Here is an 11,101-nt window from a genome sequence, read left to right as displayed (position 1 = left end):
TGCTCTTGTTGAGAGTCGAACTCAAGACCTCCCGCTTACTAAACGGGTGCTCTAACCAACTGAGCTACAAGAGCTGCTTGGAAAAATTACATTGACTACTATACTTGACCACAGTAAAATAGATATAAAATTCCAACCCATTTTCTCATGGACCAGGCTATCAGCAACATAAATATGCAAAAATGAACCCATCACAGCACAATTAGAATTTTAAAGTTTCTAACTAACTTAAGTTAGGTTGATCTAGTAATTAATTCACTAATTCGTTTGAAAATTTTGTTTGCAATAATCTATTAGCTAGTGACAAATTCCAACTTTGACATATTAATCCTTAACCTGCTAGATTGAAAGACACCGTAACAAACAAAAATTTTAGAAGTTTCTTTTCTTCTCATTACGATGCTAAATTTATATAAAAAAATGACACTTTAAAAGTGATATACATTTCATCTTTTTTTTTTTTTTCAGACAATTCAATAAAAGTTCAAAATAAATGTAGAGCATACAAAACCGTGAAATATGTTACAAGGAACGAATAATAGTTACATAAATCTTTCTCATTTTCTTAATCTTTCAAGGGACAAAGACATGATTTTGTATTAATCTTCAATCTTCAATTTGTTCTCTCTTTCCTTCAAAAACTTGATACATGTCTACTCTATTGATCCACTGGCCCTGGATATGGACGATAACTTACAAATCAATAGAAAACTTTGTAGCGTGCCACTAGTCCCTAGTTCCTCAATGATTTGCAATCCAGCTCTCAAAAGTTTCCCAAACCTTCACCTTCATCTCTGCCCTGGGTTTAAGATTCCATAAACATTATCACTCTCCAATATGAGCATGCTCAATCAATTCAACTAGCCATGCACTCTTAACATGTAATGATGTTTAGGAGGCATAGGCACTCTTCAGTTTAAATTATACATTAGTTGATCATTACCCAAAGATATAAAATCTCCAATTTGATCCCTGCTGTAAAAAATGGTGCCTGGTGTATTTCATCAACAACAGTAAAAAAAAAATAATTGGCCACTTCTTTAGTCACTTTCTATGTCTGTTTCATCATGCCTCAAATTATTAGGAAATGCCCTATCACCATTCATAATTTTTGCTGATTCTTGAATTGAACAGGAAGTACTTTGCCTCATCTTACCAATTAGTATTTCAATGTAATCCAACAATCCCAACCCTAAGAGACGATTCCGCAGCAACTCAATGGTAGTATCGTAAGGCGGTATTCCTTCATCAATCATCATCTCGAAGTACTTACATGCCTCCTCTAGCTTTCCCTTTTTCTTGCATAAACCATGAATCATGACAGAATATGTAGACACAGAAGGATAAAACTTATTGTCCCCCATGTTTTCCCAAACTTCAGTTGCCTTGTCAAACCTTCCTATCCTAATCAGCAATTTCAGCACCATGTTATATGTATGGCGATCAGGAAGACAGTTATCATTCACCATTCTAGACGTCAACTTTAGAGCCCTATTGACCTCACAATGGTCACAGTGGTAAGCGAGTATCGCATTGTAACTCCAAGTGTCCGGTTTTACTCCTCTTGAAATCATTTCATCCAACAGCTGATAAGCTTCTTGCACCTTTTCATTCTTACAAAGTTGCTTTATAACACAATTGTATGTAAACACATTAGGCAAAAGGTCATACCTTCTCATTCTATCAAGAACCCTAAAAGCCGAATACATGTCATTTGCGTTGCAGTATGAACGAATGAATATTGAGTAAGTAAAAGCATCCGGCACAACTCCTTTTGACATGATATCATGAAAAATATCTGAAGCTTCATTGACATTACCTCCTTTGCAAAGGGCATCTAACAAATTATTATATGCAAGCAAATCCACTGGACATCCTTGTTCAAGCATTGCATCAAACAGCGCACGAGCCTTTCCTGAATCACCAATCTCACCCCATCCACTTATCAAAATGCTGTAAGTTTTAGCAGTTAACACAAAACCATTCTTAACTTGATCAAAAAAATTTTGAGCTTGCCTGACATGTTTCCTCTTGCATAAAAAGTACAGCAGCTTATCAAAATCATGAATTGTTGGCTTTATTCCAAATTCATCCATTCTCATGAAAGATCGTATTGCTCCGTCTGGCAAATTTGCCTGGCTATATGCTCGGAAAATGAGCCAGAACATCTCGCTTCTGATTTCACAAAGAGAATTCTCTCTCATTTCTATGAGAAAATCCCAGAGTATGGCAAACTGTTTACAGCTTCCTAAGATATCCACCAAAATGTGGAAGCTCTCAACACTATGTTGGAAACATGGAATTGATTTAGCCCAAAGAAAGAATCTGTGACATGGGAAGCCAAGATTCTTACACCTCTTCAATACCTGGTCAACCAAATCTGTAGATATTTGTGCTGAATATGGATTGAGAGACATTTCTAGATCATGGCGAGGATCTCGGTGATCACTTAGTACACGAGATATTTCATTAACAAGGTCTGGTAATAATGGCCCAGAGACTTGTGTGGTTGGGGAAGCGTGGGCGTGATAGCAGCGAGGCTTGTGATCAATAAGAGGCCGAAAGAAAGATGGTAGGAGTTTGTACTTAGAGGATAGTGCCCGAAAACCCATGTTGCAACTTGTTCATAGGATCTTCAATCCACAACTTTCCGTTGCCCAGCTTAATGGCCCTTGTTCTTTCCTGTTTAGAAATAGGTGTAAACAAAATTATGTTATCACAGTTAAAACCTACTAACAAATTAGGCTTTTTCATAAATGCAACATAAATACAAAATGACAAACACAAAGTCAGTGAGCAATATTTACCTATTTACATCAATAACTTGAAGCAAATAGATAAGCTCTTACTAGTACAACAGTAATAAAGAAAAATAAAGAATAAAGGTTTTAACTTTTAACCTAATAAAAGAAAATTAGTAAGAAAGGAACACTACAATAGATTATCAATAAAGACAAAAATACAACATAATAAACCAATATCAATATTTTATATACTTGCAAAGTAGAAGACTAAGCATGTCTCAATTTCAATATTTGAAAACAGGTTTTGAAGCATCAGCATATGAACACAAGCAAAACATGATAGAGAAGCAGAAAAATTCTAATGTGAACAATTTTCCTTAATTTTGAACAAATTCATCAGCACCAATCCAACTAAACTAAATAACATGTTTATATCACCAGACATACTAAGCTAAATCGTAGCAAAATTAGAGCAGATAGAAGACTATTCCACCTACTAGTAGCAGCATAAATTCATAAAGCAACTCTTACTATTCATTCAGCATACTGCAGTGACATCAGCTTGTGTTCACTAGAGCTTCAATTCTTTTCATTTCTTTTCTTTTCTTTGTTTTGTTTGATTGATTTCTAGGGCACTCATATGAACCACCAGCAATATTGTCTTGGATTCATTATAACCTCTCCCTCCCAAAACTAGAAGTAATTGAAATATCTTCTTTTCTTGCAATCTACCTTCCTGTTCTCAAACAAATTTCTCTTACTTAGCAACATTCATCTACAAGTCTCTCCTAAATTCACTAATTTTCACCTTACATCATTTTATAAGATCGAACACAACAACATGGCATTGGTAACAATAACACTCATGGCAGCAACAAACACATTGAGCATCAATTTCATTAAGTGTAACACCTGCTAAGATTTTGACACAGAACCATATAAATGATTATACATATCAAAAGCTAACTTGATGACTCCATGGTGCAGAAGGAAAGAAAGGGGCAGACGCGGCGGTGCTGCGAGGAGAGAAGCAGAAGTGCAGAACAGTTACGCCGAGGCGTAGGCGGCGGCAGCGGCAAACCGGAGAGGCCGAGGCAGAGACGGCGGCGACAGCACCCTCTACCGGATAAGAAGAGTTCGGCGATGGGGGATGGTGATGGTGGGCTGGTGGCTGGGTTTAGGTTAGGTTTCTGATTCTCAGAGAGATGAGAGAAAGGGGTGGGGTGGCTGTGGTTTTCCTTCTTCCTTCTAAGAGAAACGGCGTCGTAGGAGCTTATATATTCGAACCGCAAATCCTGAAAAAACCGGCCGGATCAGGCGGTTCACCAACTACCGCCAGTTCAATCGTTTTACAAATCGGTTTTTTACAGGACGGTTATGTACTTATATGCTCACCAAACTAAGTGATCGGTTTTTGGTTAATTCGATTCGCTTATCATAACATTGCTTTTTTACCAATTAAATTATGCAGGTCTAAAATAGAATATACAATTTTACAAGAAAATAAACTCTAAACAAAATATGACTTTAACTTGATGACTATGATTCTTCTTAAGTATTTTTAAAAACAAATAAATAATAATAATAATAATAAGTGCAAGATAATATAGAGTAATTAGTTCACTCATTCGTTTAATTAAATATTAGTGATTTAAATTTTGTATTGTATGTACAATAATTTATTGATTAATAATAAATCTGTCTTATAGATAAAGTATATTGTAAAAATAAAAAAACTCTACAACCAAATAAATTACCTAATTAAATTTAATTAAATTGTTGTAATCATTTTTCACATCATGTGCCACTTATTGTGAAAGCGCTTTTCTTTCATCTTCTTCAAATACATTCATTCTTACTCTTTGTTCTTCTTTCTTTTGTTCACTCTTTTTACTTCTTCTTTTTTGCTCTTCTTTCTTTTTTTCATCTTTCACTTTCATTAGTGTGGTTGTTATCACCACCACTAACTACTCCTCTTTCATTTATCTCATTTGATTTATTCTTTTTTTTCTTCTACTAGTTCATTATTATCATCATCCTCATCATCTTCTTCTTATTTTTAGTTAAATATCACAATTTAATTTAATGATAAGAAAAGTACATCATATTTTTATGTATGATTAGAAAATTTTAGTGTCCACATAAAAAAATTTTAAGAAATTTTTTTGCCACATTCAAAAAATTTTGGTGCTATTGTTTGATAAATTTTACATAATTAAAAATTTTTTCTCTTTTTTTTCTTCTTCAGTTTAATACTATACAATCAATTCAATAATAACAAAACACATCATTTAATTAAAAATGACAAAAAATTTTGGTAAATAACACAAAAAATCTTTAAAAAATCATAAATCTAAAACTTTAACTCAAGTAACAAAATATATTTAAATATGTTTTAAAACAAAAAACATATTAATTTATTGTAAATAACACAAAAAGGACTAAACCTCTTATATATGAATTTAATACTATCCAACTAGTTCAATGATAAAAAAAAATACATTATTTAGTTAAAAATGATACGGTTAAAAAATTTTGATGTCAAAACAAGAAATTTTATGTATTACGATAAAAAATTTTGGTGCTATTTTTTTAATAAATTCTGCACAATTTAAAATTATCCTTCCTCTTCTTTAGTTTAATATCACACAATCAATTTAATTATAACAAAACACATCATTTAATTAAAAAATGACACCAAATTTTTTTGTAAATGACACAAGAAATCTTTAAAGAATTCTCTGTCCAAAATTTTAACTCACTCAACCAACAAAATATATTTAAATATGTTTTAAAATAAAAAAATACATCAATTTATTATAAATGACACAAAAATAGCTAAACCTCTTATATATAAATTCAATGCCATCCAACTAGTTCGGTAAAAAGAAAAATACATCATTTAGTTGAAAATGATACAATTAAAAAATTTCTATGTCACAGTTAAAAAATTTTGGTGTCAAAATAAAAAATTTTCTGTGCCACGATTATGAAAATTTGATATTATTTTTTTAATAAATTTTACACAATTTAAAACTCTCCTTCTTCTTTCACATTGGTTTAATTATTCTCTATAATTTCACTGAATTTTCAATTAAGTCCCTATATTTGTTTTTATACTATATCAGATTTTGTAATTAAGTTCCTATTGTGACAAAAATATTAGAATTAACAAAATATTCTATTAAACAAAACAAATATGTCTAATGCTTGATTGAATATTCTATTTCATTTAATAGAATATATTCTGTTAATTCAAATATTTTTGTCACGATAAGAACTTAATTACAAAATCTGATATAGTATAGGGATCCAATCAAAAAATAAAAAAGTATAGGGACTTAATTAAAAAATTGGTAAAACTACAGGATCCGACGAAGTAATTAAACTTTTCACATTCGCATAATTCTTGTTTCTCCCTCTTAACAAGAACATGTGTCACGGTTAAGAAAGTTCGGTGTCAAAATTAAGAAACTTCTTGTGTTATGATTAAAAAATTCCGGTGCTATTTTCTTATAAATATTTTGCATAACTCAAAAATCTTCTTCTTTTTTCCCGTTATCATCATCATCTTTTTCTTTTTTGTTGTTCTTTTTTTTGTTTTACACTTTCACCTTCTCATAATTTTTCTTATTTTATCCTTTTAACAAGAATAAAAAAAATCAAACAAAGAATAAAAGAAAAATAAGAAATACATAATGTTGCAAAATCATCAAGAAGAAGAGAAGAAAAATAAAAACGCAGTAACAACAGCAGAAATAAAAGAACGATGATGAAGAGGAAACGCACAAAAAAAAATTTCATATTAAAGAGCACGGAATACAAATATTTATATTAGTGGAGAGTTGAAGCGTGTTTAATATGCTTTTATTAATGAAACTGATTTTTGTTGAGTTTGAACCAATTTGATTGGATTTAGTTGTAAAAAAAAATGTGGAGGGATTGATGTGAAAAAATTGTAAGATGATTAGTATGGATAAATAGTTTATTTTCCTATTAAAATGTTTTGAATTATAGTTTTAGCAATATAAAATATTATCCAAAAATATAAGGTTTACAACTTTAGTTAAATTTTATAGAAGGTCAATATAATCATATAATTAGGTTTTATTGAATACATTATTAGTGAATTAAACCTCAAAAGTATAAGTGAAAATATGAACAAAACTTTAATTGCAACCATAATTGGGTCATATATTGAAGGGTGTCACTTTCAAATTAATAATATCATTTCTTTATGATATATCATTTTTAAATTACTCTCAATAAATATTTTTATTATTATGAAAAATTAAATAATGAGAATGAATGGTGATTTAAAAAAAATCACACAAAAATGAGGAGCAAAACTAATTTTAAAAGTGACAATATTACTTTCTTGAAAAAAGTTATTTGTACATTAAAATTAGTCACTAAAATCAGCTATCAATATATTTGTGTATAAATATATATATAGTTTAATTTATTTTCAATGTGTATTTATATTCTAACATATATTTTATACTGATGGCTGATTTTAGTAGTTGATTTTAGTGTACACCTAGCATAATTCTACTTTCTTATATTAAATTTAAGATTAGTCAAATAAACCGCAAATTACATGTAGAACGCCTTAATTATTGGATCCAATTACTTTTGGTATACATCCAATCAATGCATTAGAGTCCAAACAACAATTGAAGTGGAGATTAATAAATTAATTAAGAATTAATCAATCAAATCCTAAATTACAATTAACCTTAATTAATTGCCTTTACTCCTTCTTTTCTTTCATATTCTTTATTAACCAACACCAATAGCATAGATGATTAAAGAGAAATCGATCTTATTGGGTGATTTACATTTCATAAATTATCCTTATTTTACGAAGAAGACACTACAAAAAAAAGGGCTATGGTCACGGCAAAAAATCGTGATCATAACTAGTAAAAAGGGTGACCATAGATCTATGGTCACGGTTTTGGACCTATGATCACGATTTTTTACTGTGGCCTATTCTCTCGTGATCATAGGTCTATGGTTATGTTTTTTTATCTATGGTCACGGTTTCTATGGTCACGGTTTTAATTTTTAAAATTCTAACACTTTAGGCCACGTTTTTTCACCGTGACCATAGGTTAATCTATGGTTACGCATAAAAACCGTTACCATAGCCTTATCTATGGTCACGGTTTTTGCCGTGACTATAGACTCTATGGTCATCCCTCCTTAAAACCGTGACCATAGCCTTATCTATGGTCACCCCACCTTAAAACTGTGACCATAGCCTTATCTATGGTCACGATTTTTGCCGTGACCATAGCCTTTATGGTCACCCCACTTAAAACTGTGACCATAGCCCTATCTATGGCCATGGTTTTCACCGTGATCATAGCCTCTATGGTCACCCCACCTTAAAACCGTGAACATAACCTTATCTATGGTCACCCCTCCTTAAAACCGTGATCGTAGCTTTATCTATGGTCACAGTTTTTGCCGTGGCCATAACCTTTGTGGTCACCCCACCTTAAAACCGTGACCATAGCCTTATCTATGGTCACGGTTTTTGCCGTGGCCATAGTCTCTATGGTCACCCCCTCCTTAAAACCGTGACCATAGCCTATTTTGTTTTATGAGATTTATTTTTTTTAAAGCATAATCACATCCTAAATTTATGATAATCACAAAATAAATCTAAAAATGAGAAATTCAAGACATCTAAATCATAAAAATTATATTTTAAGCTAAATATATTTTTAGTCCAAACAACACATTTAAAAATAGAATGTAATTTATCCATTACATCTAATACCAGGTAAAATCTGTTTACAAGAAAATACAGAACACATTAAAATATTACATTTAAATAACTAAAAAATAGGGTAAAAAACTGAAATGAGCCAAGGAGACTTCAAAATTACCTAAATCAGCCAAATGAGAAATCAATACATGAATCAACCAGGACGAATTACCATGTAATTCGAATTGATATGATTCGAATTACTAGGAACGCCAAAATTCAATGAAGTTCGAAACAACTTGTTTCGAATTAGAGCTATATAATTCGAATGAAGTTAATTCGAATTACTAGGAGAAGCGCATGTTAGAGGAGTTCGAATCAATTGGATTCGAATTAGTTGAAAACGGACATGCGTAGTAATTCGAATCAAGTTGATTCGAATTACCAGGGAATCGGCTATAAAAGGAGTTCGAGCCAAGTTCATTCGAATCACTTTCTCATTCTCCAACCCCACCAAATCCCAGAGAAAAAGACCAACGTTCAGTACGAGCTTGACCAGAGCGGCTGTTTCTGTCGATGGGGGACGATCTGGGAAGGCTTTATCGTTTGGATGGAGTAGCTCATATCGCCGGTGTTATCAACAACGAGGTTAGTGGTTTATGAAAGCGGTTTATGATAATGGTATTTGTTAATGGTTTTTTAGAATGGTTTATGTTATTGTTAGTGGTTTAGGATAGTGGTTTAGGAAAGTAGTGTAGGCTAGTGGTTTTTGTTGATGGTTTTTGTTAATGGCTTTTGTTAATGGTTTTGTTTTAGCGGTTTATTGTAAATGGTTTTTGGATAGTGGTTTAGGAAATTAGTGTAGGGTAGTGGTATTTGTTGATGGTTTTTGTTAATGATTTTGTTTTTTTTTGTTAATGACTTTGTTTTAGCGGTTTATTGTTAATGGTTTTTGTTGATGGTATTTGTTAATGGTTTATTGTTGATGGTTTTTGTTAATGGTTTTTGTGAATGGTTTTGTTTTAGCGGTTTATTGTTAATGGTTTTTTGTTAATGGTTTTTGTTAACGGTTTTTGTCCCCCAACTCGAACAGGGCAAGTCCTGAGGACGACTACAGTGCCAGGCATCGTCAGCTGCACTCCTAAGACCCACCTAGGGAGCTCATTGTACGACTCGTCCCAGTCCCCATATATCACGGCAACGGCCTTCTGCTTCGCCATCCATACCCTTCTGTACGTAGGCCTGAACCCGAAGTGTGCGGCCGTGGCATTTTGGAGGACCTTTATGTTCACACCTGCATCAGCCCTAACCATCGGCATAACGAAGGTGGATATGACATGGTAGTCCAGACTCCTATGGTCGCTGGAGATGGAGCTGGCAAGACATGTATGCGGTCCGTTGTATCGCTTCACTTCCCAGATACCCTTCCGCTGTCGGAGACTCAACCGAATTAGCCATGTGCACCCATTCCCAAACTCAGAACACTTTCCCACATACCTGCGGTAGTCAGACTCAACGACCTTGTACTGGACCCCTCGGCGGATACTGTACGTCTTCACACTCAACAGCGCCTCATCTTTATCTTGAAATTGTTGGCCAACCTGGAACTCGTTCATACCGGCAGACCCCTCGGTATCTCTAGCACCAAATCCTGAGGCCTGCAGATCATTGTCGTCTTGCCGCATGGCATCCAGGTCCAATGAGGAAAAATGGGGTGGATACTGCTGTGTGCCAGAACTAGATCCACCTATAGCCCTTGTCGGAACAGTAGTTCCAACATCATCGCCGCTTTCATCAGCGATCATATCCGGCTCTACGTCATCGTCATCTGGATCATCAAACAAACCATCACCAACACCAGCCGGTGTGGGACAATGTACCTCGGTGGGAATATGTTCCCCATACCGAACCTCGTCTCCAACATTGCCGCTCAGATCAACCGCAAACGAAGGGGACGCAACAGGCTGTATCGGTGGCTCATACACAGGAGCAGAGGATGAAGCAACAGCAGGTCTCGAGCTCGAGCCGGCAACCGCGGCTATGGTAGTGGCATTCCGGTTCGAACCACCCGAGCTAGATACCACATCAACCAACTTAGCCAACAGCTCTGGTGTCCTTACCTCGGAAAACTGCCTACGAGAAAGAAACATAACCTGCAAGTCCTCGTCACTACCGATTGTGAAACAATCAAACTTCACGGTGTCATGGAGCACCGCTGTTGGAATGCGGTAGAAAAACTTCTTGACCCATTTAACGCCTTCAACACCCAGCTTCTCCAGCACAGAGCTAACAAGTGCATCGTAGGTGGTTGTCGGCGTCACGATAATACATAGGGGATCCTTATCAGTGAACTTCACGCCGGACCGAGTTTTTCTCTTAATCGACCCTCTGTAATGTACCAGAACTAGGAAACTCTCCTCACTAGCCATCTCAGCTCTTTGTTGAGAGCAACATGAGTTCACAGCATATATATAGAGACGTGGGTCGCATTATATATATATAATTCGAATCTATATGTTTCGAATTATCTAATGTCACAACCTAAACTAGTAATTCGAATCAACTTGATTCGAATTACTAAACAATGTGCCTTCATAGTAATTCGAATTAACTAAATTCGAATTATTATTGTGTAATT

The 11,101-nt window shown here is 34.0% G+C and overlaps 2 protein-coding genes and 1 non-coding gene across 5 annotated transcripts; all 3 read right to left on the bottom strand.

Annotated features, from left to right (window-relative positions):
- On the bottom strand, window positions 1-74 carry TRNAT-AGU (transfer RNA threonine (anticodon AGU)). Its single transcript has one exon. It is a non-coding gene; the product is annotated as a tRNA-Thr (tRNA).
- A 380-nt stretch (window positions 75-454) lies between these two features.
- Window positions 455-4,017, bottom strand: LOC107483292 (pentatricopeptide repeat-containing protein At1g52640, mitochondrial). 3 transcript variants are annotated; one of them, XM_052261005.1, is made up of 3 exons: window positions 3,558-4,015; window positions 3,276-3,480; window positions 455-2,682 (listed from the first exon to the last, which is right to left on the bottom strand). In XM_052261005.1, exon 3 carries the CDS (start codon window positions 2,610-2,612, stop codon window positions 1,041-1,043), a length of 1,572 nt encoding a protein of 523 aa, XP_052116965.1. In that variant the 5' UTR covers window positions 2,613-2,682; window positions 3,276-3,480; window positions 3,558-4,015; the 3' UTR covers window positions 455-1,040. The 3 variants fall into 3 exon arrangements, with proteins under 3 accessions (XP_052116965.1, XP_020995710.1, XP_020995712.1); XM_021140051.2 differs by having other exon boundaries at window positions 3,657-4,015; XM_021140053.2 differs by lacking the exon at window positions 3,276-3,480 and having other exon boundaries at window positions 3,657-4,017.
- A 4,498-nt stretch (window positions 4,018-8,515) lies between these two features.
- LOC107483293 (uncharacterized) lies at window positions 8,516-10,892 on the bottom strand. The gene is made up of 2 exons (XM_052260443.1): window positions 9,579-10,892; window positions 8,516-8,545 (listed from the first exon to the last, which is right to left on the bottom strand). Exons 1-2 carry the CDS (start codon window positions 10,890-10,892, stop codon window positions 8,516-8,518), a joined length of 1,344 nt encoding a protein of 447 aa, XP_052116403.1.
- Window positions 10,893-11,101: the final 209 nt, after the last annotated feature.

The sequence above is a fragment of the Arachis duranensis genome, chromosome 4 (genome assembly GCF_000817695.3).
Source record: "Arachis duranensis cultivar V14167 chromosome 4, aradu.V14167.gnm2.J7QH, whole genome shotgun sequence".
NCBI lineage: Eukaryota > Viridiplantae > Streptophyta > Magnoliopsida > Fabales > Fabaceae > Arachis > Arachis duranensis.
Note: the sequence above shows the minus strand (reverse complement) of the source record. Positions and strands in the feature narration are given on the sequence as shown.

Excerpts from the sequence above, each read along its gene's own strand:
- LOC107483292 (XM_021140053.2), bottom strand. The coding sequence starts at position 2,612 with ATGGGTTTTCGGGCACTATCCTCTAAGTACAAACTCCTACCATCTTTC.
- LOC107483293 (XM_052260443.1), bottom strand. The coding sequence starts at position 10,892 with ATGGCTAGTGAGGAGAGTTTCCTAGTTCTGGTACATTACAGAGGGTCG. Across the intron at positions 8,546-9,578 it reads AGCTGACGATGCCTGGCACT|ATTTTACCTGGTATTAGATG; the intron begins GTAGTCGTCCTC and ends TCTTGTAAACAG.